Raw genomic sequence first — 15,518 nt, 5'->3', positions numbered from 1 at the left:
CCTTTTGCTGGAATCTCCTATGTATTGCAACACTTGTGTTTTCTCTCCTCTTGCAGTGTTAAGTCTGGAAAATTGAGAATATTTCAGCTTCATTAACCAATATCACTTCTCTGGGTTGGGGACAGCATTTCCAATTTTCTGCTGTCCTTCTCCAAAGTGAATTTACAATTTCTCCATCACATCCCATTCTGCTGAGTGTCCTGTGATGATAAATACAAAACACTTTTCCTTTTGGTTTTTCTCCACAAATGATGATGCTTCATTTTTCAGGTGTGGTTTCTTTCCTACTTGCACTCGTGCCTCCCCTTGAGTTTCCCCTTGAACAAAGTCAATATTTGATCTGGTTCTTGTCTGGTTTTATATTTTCCTCCTGTTGCCAAGTGGGGATGGGATTTTACTGAGGCACATTCTGTGCTGTATCAGCTTGAAGTTGCTCAGTGGGCCAAGGAAATCATTTGAGCTGATCCTCCTTGTAAGTCAGCCCTGAGCACTGATAGCACCTGGGGCTGCCATTTTATCTGATTTTTGGGGCTGCTCTTCAGCTGCAGAAGGAAAAAAGGGATTCCAATATCACCTTCCAGTCCCTTTGATCTCTCCCAGATCTCTTTTCCCTGGAGAATTGTCCTTGTAACTCCCACCCAGCAAACCCAGCCAGAGACAAACAGCAGAAAACCATTTTTGGAGCCCCAGGATTGTGTTCTGATGCTCTCCATGTGTTTTACCTTCACCAGGAATTCAATTCTGCCTGGCACAGCTCTTGTTGTCCAAAGACCACAAAGTTTTGCCTGGGTGAGGAATCAGAGGAGTAACTGGGTGTCCTGTGGGGTGGGATCACAGAGTGCAGGTCCCTCACCCACTGCCAGGGTCTGAATTCCCCCTGCAATTCTGCATTCCCCTGCCCTGAGGTGTTAGGGATGAGCCTCCCCTCATTCTGAGCCTCCTGCTCTGCTGTGCCTGCCCTCAGGGACAGATAAAACTGATAAATCTGATAAAACTCCTTATTTTACCTGCAGCTAAAGCAGTTCCTGTTATTTTCCTTACAGATATCAGTGTAAGCTCCAATGGAAATGGGCAATGCCAATTTTTCCTTGGCTTCCCTTTGCCTGAGCTGGGTTTTCCCTGGTTCTGTGAGCTCTTGGGATTTTCCCTCCTGATTCCATGGCTGAGTTCAGGTTTTCCTTAGGTGAGCAATCCCTCAGCATCTCTCACAGCACAACTGCTGCAGTTCAGAGCTGAAGTCACTTCCCAAAGATTGAAAAGTGGGGACAGTGCTTGGAAAAGCCTCTGGCAAATCTCAACTCTTATTCCACTGCAATGACACAATTAAAACTTAGATTTAATTGTCCTGGAGAAGGCTGCAAACTGTCCCACATGCAAATGCATAATTTAAAGCAATTCTGCCTCATTGAATAATCACATTAAAAGCCTTTTTTGTAAAGGCTGGTGTTCAAAAGACCCACCTGGAGCCCAGGTCCTCCCTGTATGCCCTGTGCTGCTCCCCAGACTTTGCCCCTCTGTGCTGGGATGTGTCCAGGCAAAATCTGTGACACTGAAACTTTTCCTCCCCCTGCTCCATTCCCTGCTGGGAATTTTCCACTATTTCACAGACAAAACAGCTGAGCCTCTCCTGAGCTCAGCAATGCTCCTGCTGCCTCCTGGGCTAGAGGTCAGCTCCACATTTGCCCAGTGGAAGGGGAGGGGGGCATTTTTTATTTTTTTTCTCCAAGGCAGTGTGACCTAAAGAGCTGTTGTGAAATGCCTGGCACAGCCCCACGTTTCCATAGAGCCCCGAGTGGCAGCAGCTCCTGCTGTGAATGTTAAACTCCATCTCCAGGGCTCTGCCAGAGCCCTGAGCCATGCCCCAGTGCCCTCCAGCTGATCAGCTCCATGGCAGATTTATTTCCTTTGTGACCTTTTAATTCCATTAAAGACAGCAAATAAACTTCACTTCCTAACTGTGGGACTGCACAGGGAAAAGTGGGAGCAGAAGCTCCTCAGGTGTGCCTGGATTGTCCAGGAGCTGCCCTGGGAGCTGGCTGGGATTTCCCTCAGGAGGGATTTCCATCTTGAACACTCCCACAAGTTGTGGGGAGCTCTGCCAGCCTTGTCTGCTTGGCTTTTGTGGGGTTTGCTGAAGCCTCTGCAGCTCCTCTGGGGCTCTACACGTCTGCCTTGCTCCAAAAACCATCCCAAGTTTGGTTCTGGGTTTGTTTTCTTTTAACCCTTCTACTTCTCTACTATTTAAATGCTGCTGTAACTTCAAGCCAAAAGCATTTTGCAGCATCACTGAGAGCTGCAGCCCTCACTGTGGGCTGTGGTGACTCCTCTGTCCCCATCTCCTCCCCACAGAATGAACAGAACCAGTGTTTGCTTTAATTGCTGGCGATGCTTTAAAGACTGGACAGCAGCTGTCTCATGGTTTAATCATCATAAATTAAAGAAATTCAGTGCTAATTGTGAAAAGCAGTGATTATTATGAGAAAATGGGAAATTTTGGAGGGTAGGGACATCACTTGTTTCTGTTTCTGAAATATGTGGTGGGGTGAAGGAGAATTGCCACACTCCTGGAAAAATACTGGGGGTCTTTGTAAGCACTTAGAGGATAAAAACCTCAGCAGATATTAAATGTTTTTAATATCAAATAATGTCATATTTACCCATCTTTCTCCTGTGTGAGGTGAGGATTGAAGGAAGGGGCAGGTGTGATGGATTTTGACATTGGTAAAGCTTTTCACATCCTCACAGGTGAGATTCTTACAAGTCAGGGAAATAAAATTCCCACAATGGGAAGAACACTCAGGAGAGTTGTCAGCATTTACCAGCTGTGTTCTCTTGGGTCAAACACTTAAGAGAATCCTTAAAAAACCAGGATCCATCAGCTGGAGCTCAGAGGAGTTCTTAGAACAGGTCAGGCTTAGCTCTGGCAGAGTTTAGGGGTGGTTAATCCACACTGGAGGCAGAGGAAGGGGCTGAAGTCTCCCAGAATTTCCTTTAAAGGTTGATGAATTCACTCCCATCCCGTTACAGCTGCTGGGGGTGGGTTGGAAATGAATAAAACATTCCACAAACACTGGGACCACTTCCCAAAATCAATAGCTTGGAGTTTGATTGGAATATTTTGATGAAGAATGGGAACCACTCTGTCCCTCACCTGAAAATATTTCTTGGCCAGGGATGAGCATTGGATCTCAGATTTCCCTGCACCTCCTGTCCCAGACAGGTTGAGTAACTGATGTTGAGTAACAGATGACACTACAGGTTCTCTGGAGCCATAATTTTAATGCAGTCAGAGATATTTAGGGATGTTTTCCACCTGTTCACTGCTTATCTGCAGCTGGGATTCTGTGCAGTGAAAGGTACTTGCCAAACTGCAGCCTGAATTACATTATTAATATTATCATCATCATATTAATTATTATTATTGTTGTTGTTGTTATTGATTAGGCAAAGTTCTTGTTTGTGGCAGTGAAAGGTACTTGCCAAACTGCAGCCTGAATTACATCATCATCATCATCATTACTATTATTATTATTATTATTATTATTATTATTATTGATTAGGCAAAGTTCTTGTTTGTGACCTTGTTCTTTTTTGGTCACCCAAAGTAAGAAGAGGCATTACTGATGAAACAACAGATGTGCAATATTGACCAAGAGATAATCTCTTCAGGTATTTTTAACTTTTTATTTTCTATGTTTAGTCTTCCCTTGGAAGTAAATAATTTATTTCTTCCACCATAGGAAAGTTTTATTGAAAATCTTGCCCATTTTCATTCCAACCTATTTGAGCAGCATGGTGCCATTGGCCACACGAGCCAGAGTCCCCAACCCCCAGAACCATTAAAAAACTCCAGCCCACAGGTTTGCAAACAAATAAATGTTTAATGGCATTGTATAATGGATTTACAGGTGTTAAATAGATTATTTTACAGGAGGATTTATCGCTCTTCCAGCTCCTTTAGCAGTTCATCAAAGTGGGTGATGTACCACTTGGCTTTCTCCTTCACTTGCTTTCTGACCACATTGCCTCCAAACCCAATGAAGCAATCCTGGAAAAACACAAGGAATGGGCACATGGGTTATTGCATGGAAGGAGGGCAGTTCTCAGTAATTAAATTTGCTTTTGAGATTGCATTTTAAAACCCCTGCCCTGTTTTCCTTTGCATGTTCATTTTTCAGATTTGCAGCATTTGGGTTACTGGGGTTTTTTCTCGGTGCCTTGTAGCTTCCAGATTGTTCAGATTTTACTGAGATTTTACTGAGAATCTGATGTAAATGTGATGCAATTCCATTCAAGAGCAGGTAAACATTGGCTCATGCATAAGCATCCCACAATTACCCCTCTCCTGTTTGTCTTACCTCTGTTTGCCTCATCTCAGAGATACCAAAAGCAAACTTTAACCCTGTCCTCAATCATTAACCAGAGCAATCATCATTTCTACATGTCACAAAACCCCCTGCAGTGAAAGTGCAGGGTTTAAAATTTCCACTGCAGTTTTTTTCTTTTTTTCTTTCTTTTTTTTTTTTTCTTTCTTTTTTTTTGCTTTGAGGTGGGAAGCATTAAACAAATCCTGAGCAGTTTTGGGGTATTGGGAGACTTTTGTGTGGGGAAAGGAACTGAAGGGGAGATGGAATTAAAATCTCTCCCTGAGATATGAGCATTTATAAAAGTTATCTTCAAGTTATCTTCCTGTTAATTTTTTTATTAAAGAATCCAAACCTTACTCTTCTCTTTGCCCCAAGGATTTGCTCAAGAGGAATTCAGGGTTTCTGTAATACTCACTCCAGGGGGGCAGGCTTCCATGTCTGTAGCTCCATCTCCAATCATAACCACTTTCTTGAAATGGAACTGTTCTTTCAGATGAGTGATAACCTTTCCTTTCCCCCCTGATTCAGCTGTTGGTTGTGTTTCATCAAATCCTGCATATTCTCCTAGAAAACAAAGAAGGGACAAGTTGGAAATACAGATATTTTCTGGTAAATAAAGGAAAATCTCTGTCTGTGGTCTCGATTTCAGTGCATGCAGCCCTGTAAAACTCACAGCACAGCATCCCAAATCAGTCATTCCAAGGTAACTTTAAGGCTGGGGTTTCACCCAAATCTTTCAAAGAAAAATAGAGACATTTTCAGAGAAAACCAGAAACTGTGTGGGGCAATGCCACCAATCCATTCCCAGCCACTCTGGTGTGAACATCCCAAAACAGCAACCAGGGTGATGCAGAGACAGAGTAGAAAACCCTGAGTAAGAACAAACCTCAGCACCTACAGCTCTGCTGGGACAGAGCTTCCAACCCAGAGCTTCCAAACCCAGAGCTTCCAAACCCAGAGCTTCCAAACCCAGAGCTTCCAAACCCAGAGCTTCCAAACCCAGAGCTTCCAACCCAGAGCTTCCAACCCAGAGCTTCCAACCCAGAGCTTCCAACCCAGAGCTTCCAACCCAGAGCCTCCAACCCAGAGCTTCCAAACCCAGAGCTTCCAACCCAGAGCTGCCAACCCAGAGCTTCCAAACCCAGAGCCTCCAACCCAGAGCCTCCAACCCAGAGCTTCAAACCCAGAGCTTCCAACCCAGAGCAGCTCTGCTCCAGAAGGCCCTGAAAGGGAGGGCTGTGAGAGCACCTCAGGTCATGGACTCTTTAACTTGAAGGAGAGGAGAAAATGAAACTCTGCTCTCAGCAGCTGTACAGAGTTTTACCTTTGGCACAGCTTGCAATTAAAAAGTAACTGCAGCTCTATTCCTTACACTGAGCATGCCCTGAGCTGGTTTTTGGTGAGGTTTTGTAGCTTTTCCTCCATGGATTGGTACCAGGACAGTGCCTGCAGCCCAGTATCTGAGAGCTGGGGGCAGGAAAGTGCCGTTAATCAGCAGAGGGAGGAGTCTGGAGGGGCTCTCACCGTTGAAGTAGAACTTGAGCCTGTTGGCAAAGACGTTTGCTGTGGGGATGTTCAGCTGCAGGGCCACGTGTTCCACGATGCTCTGAAAGCCCCCCGAGACCAGGAACACCTGCACCCCTCGTTGGTGGAGTCTGCTCACCAGCTCCCTGGGAACACACACACACACACACAGGTCAGAGATCCTCCCTGAGCCAGGCTCTGTGCTGTTCCAGCTTGGTTTGGGGGCTGCTGCTTCCATCTCTGCTGCCCAAAGCTTTTCCCTCTGTGTTTGTGCTCACACCTGGCTGGCAAGAGCTGGACAAAACCATCGTTTCATTCCTCAAAAACAAACACTCCTAAAATTGTTTTCTTTCCACTTTCACATTAGTTCCCTTGAACAAGTGAGAGCAGGTCCAGTTCAATTTTTTTTTTTTTTTTTTTTCTCAGCAAGAAAATGAATCTGGAATGCAGCAAAAAGCAGGGGATGAGATAAAATCACTGCTCCAAAATGCTAAGTGGGCTGAAAAGTGCAAAATGCAAATGTTTTCTAGCTCAGAGTTGGTTCACCAGGCGCTGGACATTGATGCCATCTTTAGAAGAGGGCACCAGCTACAGAAAAGGAATCCAAAAAAGAACTTTGTGACTCCAGTAATGCCAGCAGGACTCGAAGGCAGTGCAGAGTTCTGGGGATTTGGCTCTGGAGGCAGAAGATCAGGGGAGCAGCACGGGGAGCAGGGGAAGGGGTGGCAGGAGCAGCAGAAACACTAAAGACTGAAAAGCAAAGCAGAGCCTTAAAGCAGGACACAGAAATGAGGAAGAAAGGGAAGGAATGAAAAGGAGGAAGAAAGGGAAGGAATGAAAAGGAGGAAGAAAGGGAAGGAATGAAAAGGAGGAAGAAAGGGAAGGAATGAAAAGGAAAATCACATGATCCTGAACAGGGAAACAATGTTCTCTTTGTAGTTACCTCTAGCTGTCTTCTACAGAAAAAATATATATAATACAAGCACAGGATCATCTAAAACTCTTTTTATATGCTAAAAATATTTCAGGCTTGAAGCTATGGTCAGATTTTGTAGTAAAGAAATTCTTTTCAATGGATAGAAACAATTTGAATAGGGAAAATATCCCCAGAGCTTTTCAGTTTAAATAGTTCATGGTCATTCCAAACCTCAGGATGAATGAATACACATATTTATGTGTGTTTGCTTTAATTTTAATGTTTTTAGGGACTGCAGAATGTGTAGCTCTAAGCAATGCATCCCTCAAACTGCAGAGAGAGGTAACAGAGTTGCAGAATAGACCAAATTTAAGGAGGTATTAAATCTCCTCCCAGCCCCATCACCCCTGAAAAACCAGTGCTTGAACAGATCCTTTCCATTCCCATTTAATCCTCCAACCAGGATCTGAGCTTGGCAGCCAAGGTGCCAGTTAACACCTAAGAATCTTTTCTTTTTCCATGGATGTTTAAGGAGCCAGGCTCCTGATCCAAGCTCTGTACACACCCAGCATGGAGATGGGGCAGGAAAGGCAACACAAACCAGCTCAGTGGCCTTACAGCATCACTAATGACACAGAATTTGCTTTATTTATTCCATCTGCTTCCTGAATACTTCAAAAAAAAAAAATTCAATTCTTCTTACCTTATTCCTGGAGTTAGCTGAGGTGGGTTGTCAGATATTAATTTCTGCACTTGTTCATAGGAGGGTCTGATGAGACCTAACCGTGCTGTGAGAGCTGCCTTGAATGTCACAGTGCCACCCATGGCTCTGCGGGTCCTGAGGGACAACCAAAAATCAGATCAGGGACACTTCACCAGCTGGGGCTGCTCCCAACAACACAGCATCAATGAGGAGTGACAGGGAGCCAGGCAGGAGAGGCTGTGCTGAACCCCAAAGATTGGTGGCTACAGGATCTCCATGGATGGGGAGCCAGTGGAGCACAGGAAAAGGCTCCACTCCCCCTGTGACCACATTCCTGAGCTGGATCCAACAGAGCTTTGGCTGAAAGCTTCAGCTTGTGCTGCTTCCCAGCCTCAGCCATGGCCTGGGAGTGCTGGCCCCTCTCCTCCACCTCATGGTAAGGTTTTCTCATTCAGAACAGGGTTTGGTAGTGCCTAGCCAAGTTTAATGATGAGGACTGCTCTTGGTCTATCAAAATTACCAATAGAGATTTAATTCAGAATTACCAATAGAGATTTAATTCAGAATTACCAATAGAGATTTAATTCCAGGATAGTTTTGTTGGGCAGCCTCACAATTCCCAAACCAAGTCATGTCATCCTTATTACCCCATCCTCATCCACTTATTACCCACTTATTACCCCATCCTCATCCACTTATTGCCCCACTTATTACCCCATCCTCATCCATTTATGGCCCCACTTATTACCCCATCCTCATCCACTTATTATCCCAACCACTTTACAAACTGTAACCATATGACAAACAGAACCAAATGACTGTAAATGACAATTCTATGCTCACAGACCAATCCATGCTCACAGCTCAATCATCTCTGGCTCATTCTGCCTGACCTTTATGAACTCCCCAGCCTTATGTACATCTCTGCCATGGCTCACTCTGCCTGCCTGACCTGTGTGAGCTCCCCAGCCATGGCTCACTCTGCCTGACCTGAGCTCCCCAGGCTCACTCACATCTCTGCCATGGCTCACTCTGCCTGACCTGAGCACCCCAAGCTCACTCACATCCCTGCCATGGCTCACTCTGCCTGACCTGAGCTCCCCAGGCTCACTCACATCTCTGCCATGGCTCACTCTGCCTGACCTGTATGAACTCCCCATGCTCACTCACATCTCTGCCATGGCTCACTCTGCCTGACCTGAGCTCCCCAGGCTCACTCACATCCCTGCCATGGCTCACTCTGCCTGACCTGTATGAACTCCCCATGCTCACTCACATCTCTGCCATGGCTCACTCTGCCTGACCTGAGCTCCCCAGGCTCACTCACATCCCTGCCATGGCTCACTCTGCCTGACCTGGGCTCCCCATGCTCACTCACATCTCTACCATGGCTCACTCTGCCTGACCTGGGCTCCCCAGGCTCACTCACATCTCTGCCATGGCTCACTCTGCCTGACCTGAGCTCCCCAGGCTCACTCACATCTCTGCCACGGCGTCCCCGACCCCGCAGAACTTGGCCAGCTCGTCGATGCCCTCCTCCCTGATGACGGTGCTGTCCACGTCGAAGCACACGGCGTCGGCGCTGCGGAAGATCTCCTTCAGCTCCATCAGGGATGCCATCCTTTTGGGAGCCTTCTTACTGTGAGGGGACAAGATGAAATCTTTCTCTGAGTGGGAGTAGTGCACTGTTTCCTGAGCCATTGGTGCTGCTGCTGCTGCGGCGCGGGCGAGAAGGGCCGAGCGCAGGCGGCTCAGGGCTTTTATCCCGAGGGCAATGGTGGTGGAGGTCTGCCCCAGCTGCTGATTTGCTCCTGCTGTTGCTGCCTACTGATGGTCACCTCGTGCTCCAGGTGGGCCGTGGGGCCCTGGGCTGCTGCTGATTTGTTGCCTGCTGCCTCAGCCCATCCGTGGGTTCAAGGTTGCAATCCTTGGCATTGCCTGAGGCACCAGGCTGCCAAGAGCTCTGTGGGGTTGCAGGGCTCTGGTTCAGCTCAGGGGGGGTCTTGGTTTCTCATCTGTCCCAGGCTGGACACCCAGGTCCTAAGGATTGATTACAAACTATCCTAAACCTATCAATGAGTGGTTGTCCCTAAATCAGGAAGGTTTAGATCCTGTCCTACATCTTCATCAATAAAAGATTGGACCATTAACTTTGGGGATTAGCCTTTTATAAACCCATCAAATGCTTGGCCCTTGAGAACTTCACTCAACCCATCAAGACATCACATTTTCTATAACAGTCCCTGAAAATTAATTTTAATCCCTTTCCATAATAGTCCCATTTTCTACCCCTTTTGTTGAAAAAGGTTTCTTTCCTACCCTTTTAGATCTGCCCACTTCAACATGTTGAGCACTTCTGCAGATCAGAAGCTTAAGGAGTTAAATATCTTCTTACTCATCCCTACTCACCTTGTGCTTTCATAGGGGAATTAATTCAGTGTGGATTTTACTGTTTACTAATCTATAATTTAGACACAAACAACACCTGCCTATTTATCTCACTTCTCAGATTTTTGTAGAAGTTTTTGTTTCTTCCAATCTCTCAGGACATGTCTTGTATGATTGATCTGGGTTGCAGGTTCTTTTCCTGGGACAGGGGAAAAACACCATCAAACAGCACATTCTTAAGAATTATGGATGTCTTTACAACCTTTCATCTTTTGTTTTCCTCTCACTAATGGTCAAAGCAGGAACAAGAACCTTTGGGTTTATTCCCAGGACATGATGAATATTGGGATACACAAAAAGCTTTATGAAAAATTCCCATCATCACTACGAATGTAGAGCACACACCTCTCTTATGTGCTCTTTGCATGGAATAAAGGAGAATGCTCCAATCTGTTGTGGGGAGGTAGAGATCTGTCTGAAGGCAGCACCCAGCCTGAGTGGTGAAACCTGTTGTGAACAGCCAGGAGCTGTGTCTGCCTGACAGGTGTCAATGGGCAAGGGACAGAGACAGTGAGTGACATGAGAGGCACAGGCAGCCCTCAGACAGGACATTTTGAGGTTTATTCTGCTGCCTTTGAGGGGTTGGTGGCACTAGAGGAGGTTTCCCAGAAAAGGGCTTTTCCAGAGCCCCTCTGAACTGCAGTTTGGCACAACCCTGCCCTTGGTGCATGGACACACCATAAACCCCAGTCCAGCTTTAGGATCATGGCTAAAGGATTATTTGCTGCAGGCCATGTGGGGTTTTATCTTTTTCTACAAAGACTGCACCGGACATGTAAGAAAAATTAGCTATCATGAGTAACTGATAGTTATATAATAGTTATATAATAGTCATAATTAGTTAAATGAGTCACCAGCCATCAGCACAGCATGTAAAAGAAAGGTGGACATCAGAACTTCATGGACATCAGAACTTCATGGACATCAGAGCCTCCCTCTGCCAGCACCCAGCTCTGAGGTGAGGCCTGGTGGCCAGAGGCCAGCTCTGAGCTCAGGCTTGGCACTGGCTGGGCAGGTGCCACGTGAATTGCACGTTTGTTTTAGCCTTGACTTGCCCTGGGCTGCAGAGCTGTGCTTGTGTTTGCAGTGAAAGCTCCCAGATTTCCAGGCAGCAGGGCCATGTTCCAGGGCAGCTGTGACATTGGCGTCACCAGTGTGTGTCCCCAATGATGCAAAGCCACCATTGCCACACCTGGGGCTGCTCTGTAACCCCGTGAGGCAATGGCACCGTGTGGGGACATGGCACTGTCATATTTCCTGAAAAATCCCTTTGCTGGGATTTCTTCTCCTGGGAAGCTGAGAAGCCTCAGAGAAAAATGTAAATCGTAATTATCTGATTTGCTTCTCCTGTGTTTGCTGCTTTGGAATGTGGTCTGGACATTGTTTACCAACAGGTGAATGTTTGATTGGTTCCATGCAAATTGTTTTTACTTAATGACCAATCACCATCAGCTGTGTCAGACTCTCTGAGTCAGTCAGAACTTTCATTATCATTCCTGTTAAGTCTTCTGTCTGTATCCTTTCTGTATTCTTTAGTATAGTTTTAGTATATTATTCTTTCATATAATATAATATCATAAAATAATAAATCAGCCTTCTGAGAACACGGAGTCAGATTCATCTCTTCCCTCATCCTGGGGACCTCACAAAGACCACAGGGACACTGCTCTGTGACGTGACTGCTCGGTGACAAGCTGCAGTTTGGGTCTGCATGCAAGGCTTTAATCTGTCCCAGAAAAATGTTATCTCTCCACAGGTGTGCTGGGAGTGATGAAATGTTCACTTTTCCTTCTCTCTGATGTCCACATTTCCCATGCTCCTTTCCCTGCTGAATGAGCTGACAATGATGGCATGAAAGCTGTGCTGGACTTTGCACTTTGATGGACAAATAAAGAAGAATTATTGTGGAGTCATAGTTGGAATTAACCCTGTCCTCTCTTTATTCCTATTTGAAAATAGTTTCAACCTATGGTTTATGTTGTCTAAAAATGACAAACTGGAAGGGAAGAATTGCAAAAATCATCAGTAGCACATTAGAGCAAAAAGAATTAAAGTTGTGTAAAACCCTTCTATGGACAAATCTCAGCTGCAGTCAGGAAAAAGCAATTTTGTATTCCAGAGTGGTCCAGGCCCGTATAAGTGGCAGAGATTAATTATTCTAAATACAGAGCATCTGATTGCTTAAAAGTGTAAATGTTTTAATGAGATAGGAAGAAAAATGAAATTCCCACAAATAATGGGTTCTGTTTCCATATGAAAAAACACTGACAGGGAATCTCTGATCTTCCTACCCTGAATTTCAGGAAGGTAATCAATTCCTAGCCTGAAAAGCATCCAAGCAGCAAACATTTCAAGAGGTCTGGTATAAAATGCCATGGGGAAAAGGTGGAAAGAAGAATATGGGGAAAAGAAGAACAATGGGCAAAGAAGTGGCTAAAGAAGACAACAGAGTGAGAGAGAGACAGGTAGGGTGAAACTTGAGATAAAAATGGAGATAAAAGAAAATGACAAGAGAAAAGGGGAATTCCCATGAGATCTCCTTGCCTCCAGACTATGAAGAGTTTCATTAGGCTGTTTAAAAAAAAAATAAAGACATTTTCACAAGAAATAATTCTCTTTCATAATAGACAGGGTGGAGGCACAAACAGGGGAATTATGTAAGAGCACATGGGAAAGGAAAACAACTGAAATCCTCTCTGTTTACTGTCCCTTCAAAGAAGGGCACTTGCCTCACGGGGAAAAACTGCCCCATCCTCTGTATCCACAGGTCATGTGGAAATGCAAATGGAAGCAGTAAGTGGAGCTCAGAACTGCAGGTGTTCTGGGGCTGCAAGGTTCTAATGAGATCTCAAACCCCTCATTGTGACTAAACCTCCCTTGTTGTCATATTTCAGCTTTCAGAAGTGCTGCCACGCTGCTACTTTGCATGATGTTCACACTTATTGCTGTTAAAAATGAAGATTAAGTGAATCTTAATGAACTATTACCCAGCACTCAAGAATATCCTTGTTTGCAAACAATTTCTGATTCACTTCCCCATTTAACATTGTACTGAACAGTGACAGAAGTTCAACCACATTAAACTGTTTCTTTTGCCTTGAAGGGAAACTGCTGCTCAGAGCAAAGGATTTGGAGAAAATAGTTCTTGAAAGTTTTTTTCAGGACCTTTTCCTCCTACAGCTTCTAAGAACATTCCCAGGAGTGTTTCCATGGTATGAGTTGAAACAAACCACTTAATCCTCATTGTTTCCAGTCCTGTGTCTGTAAAATGGGAATAATACAGTGGCACAGCTTTTCTGTGCTGAGCTTTCATCATCAGAATTAGCAACGTCTTGAAAGCTTTAGAGGAAAGCTGATACATTTAAGCAGATTAGTTATATTTAAGGAAATTGTGTTTGTGTTTTATATAAGTTTTAGAAGTTCAACCCATCCACACGTAACTTTCTGTGGTTTGCAGGGTAAGAATTCGGTCCTTAACCTCCTGGGTTTTTCTTCTTTTTTTTCCAGGTTTTTGTTAAACCTCCTGGGTTTTCTATTTCACGTTAGGTTTTGCTTTAAGCTCCCGCTCAGTTTGCAAAGGCAGCGGCACAAAGCTGCCTGCGAGTCAAGAGATGAGCTGCTCGCAGCTCCGCACGATTATCTGCACAGCAGTGCCTCACAGCGAACTCACTTAAACACCTCGCCAAAAGCAGGTGAAAAAGGCCAGAAGGAACCTGTTGGATGTTGACATCCACCTCCCAACTCTCCAATCCCCTCTCGCCCGTGCTGCCAAAACGCTGCTGCTCCCCCCGCGCCCGATTGCATCATTCATTCACGCCGCTGTTATAAACCAGCCGGGCAGCACAAGGCACAAGATCCTCCTCATTTTCCCTGCTGGAAAAACCCCCCTTGTGTTACGGAGCTGCGAGCCAAACTCCGACCCCTTCCGAGCTGCGAGAAAAGCGCGATGCCGGTGACTTACAGAACACAGAAGGGAAGCGGCCGTGGCTGCTGCTGCCGCCGGGAGGCTCCGGGCTGCGCCTGGCAGGGAGGGATCAGCTGAGCCCTCAGCGGCACAAACCCCGCGCACGGGCTGCGCTGGACGAGAGCCGCATTTTGCCGCTCGGCCCCTGATAAAGCGCTGAGTCAGGCGGCCCGGGGGGTTTGTTTGAGGTGCTCGCACACATGGGAGCAGAGCAGGGCAGCTGTTCGCTGCCAGTGAGGGCGGCAGAGGTGTGACCGCCCCGGGGCAGGGGAGGAGCCGGGCCGGGCCAGGCCGGGCAGGCAGCGGCGGGCGCGGGGCTCGCTCAGCCAGGCCGGGCAGCTCCGGGCAGCGGCAATCGGGAGCTTCTCCTGGCTGAAATCAGAGAGGAGATGTCCTGTTTTCGGGGGAGAAGGGAGGATGTGTGAGCTGGGATCACAGAATCACCAGGTTGGAAGAGACCTTGAAGATCATCGAGTCCAACCCAGCCCCAAAACCCCAACTAAACCCTGGCACCCAGTGCCACATCCAGGCTTTGTTAAACCCTGGCACCCAGTGCCACATCCAGGCTTTGTTAAACACACCCAGGGATGGGGACTCCACCACCCCCCTGGGCAGCCATTCCAGAACTTTATCACTCTTTCTGTAAAAAACTTTCTCCTAACATCCAACCTATATTTCTCTTGGCACAGCTTAACACTGTGTCCTCTGGTTCTGTCAGTGCTGCCTGGAAAAAGAGACCAACCCCACCTGAGCACAGCCACCTTTCAGGAATTTAAGTTGCAATATCTCCTCTTGGCTTAAGCTGTTAGTGCATCCCTGAGTGAAGCTACACACACAAATCCCATCCAAAGCTGGCAAAAGCTCGGCAGCAAAGGGGAAAGGCGTGGGAAAAGGCTCTGTGTTGTGTCCCCAAAAGCTGTGGAAAAATTGCCAAAGCTGCCCGTGCTTGTCCTTTGGCATCCCATGGAAGAGCTGCCCTCGCTCGCTGCCCTGGCTTGGAAAATGGGACAGTGCCAGGCCAGGAGTTGTTTGGTTCAAGGTCAAGAAAAGCTGATTTAGCTGATTTAGCTGCTTTTGTCCACTTGTGCCAGGAGTCCTGTGACTGCTGCCCGTCTGTTCTGCACTGCTGGATGCTCCAGTCATGCTCTGTGCATGACCTCTTCTGCCATCCTGGCAGTGTCACCCCTCAAAATTCCATTTCTTAATTAAATCCCATCACCTTTTGTGCCCCTCCTCCCCTTATGTTTTTTCAGAATTTCTCAGTACATGACAGGATCATCTCTCAGGAGCTTCTTGAGTCAGGAAAAGATGGGACCAAGCCCCTGTGCTGCCAAACTGGTGCCAGGGATCAGCAGCCCGGTGCTGTTTGTCAGTTTTAACGTGGCAGGACAGGATGTTGTTTAAAGCAGATTTAGAAATCATTTCTGTGAACAAGGTTAAAGGAAAACCCATCTTGATAAAGATGAAAGAAAATGGCTTTTACTGAGAATCTCAGAGGGGTTTTTGCCAAGATAAGCAGTGCCTGGCTTGACTAAGAGAATTGCTGCTGAATATTTCATGAAGGATATTGCCTTTATTTGGCTTAGTTTAATGGAC

The 15,518-nt window shown here is 46.3% G+C and overlaps 1 protein-coding gene across 1 annotated transcript; it reads right to left on the bottom strand.

The window, feature by feature from the left end:
- Positions 1-3,861: 3,861 nt before the first annotated feature.
- PSPH (phosphoserine phosphatase) lies at positions 3,862-14,174 on the bottom strand. The gene is made up of 6 exons (XM_071447896.1): positions 13,920-14,174; positions 8,991-9,149; positions 7,511-7,645; positions 5,892-6,037; positions 4,783-4,931; positions 3,862-4,048 (listed from the first exon to the last, which is right to left on the bottom strand). The coding sequence occupies exons 2-6, from the start codon at positions 9,128-9,130 to the stop codon at positions 3,938-3,940; spliced, it is 681 nt and encodes a 226-aa protein (XP_071303997.1). The 5' UTR covers positions 9,131-9,149; positions 13,920-14,174; the 3' UTR covers positions 3,862-3,937.
- Between the last annotated feature and the right edge of the window lie 1,344 nt (positions 14,175-15,518).

Source organism: Agelaius tricolor, unplaced genomic scaffold (assembly GCF_023055355.1).
Source record: "Agelaius tricolor isolate 1412-34295 unplaced genomic scaffold, bAgeTri1.0.p SCAF_25, whole genome shotgun sequence".
Classification (NCBI taxonomy): Eukaryota; Metazoa; Chordata; class Aves; order Passeriformes; family Icteridae; genus Agelaius; species Agelaius tricolor.
Note: the sequence above shows the minus strand (reverse complement) of the source record. Positions and strands in the feature narration are given on the sequence as shown.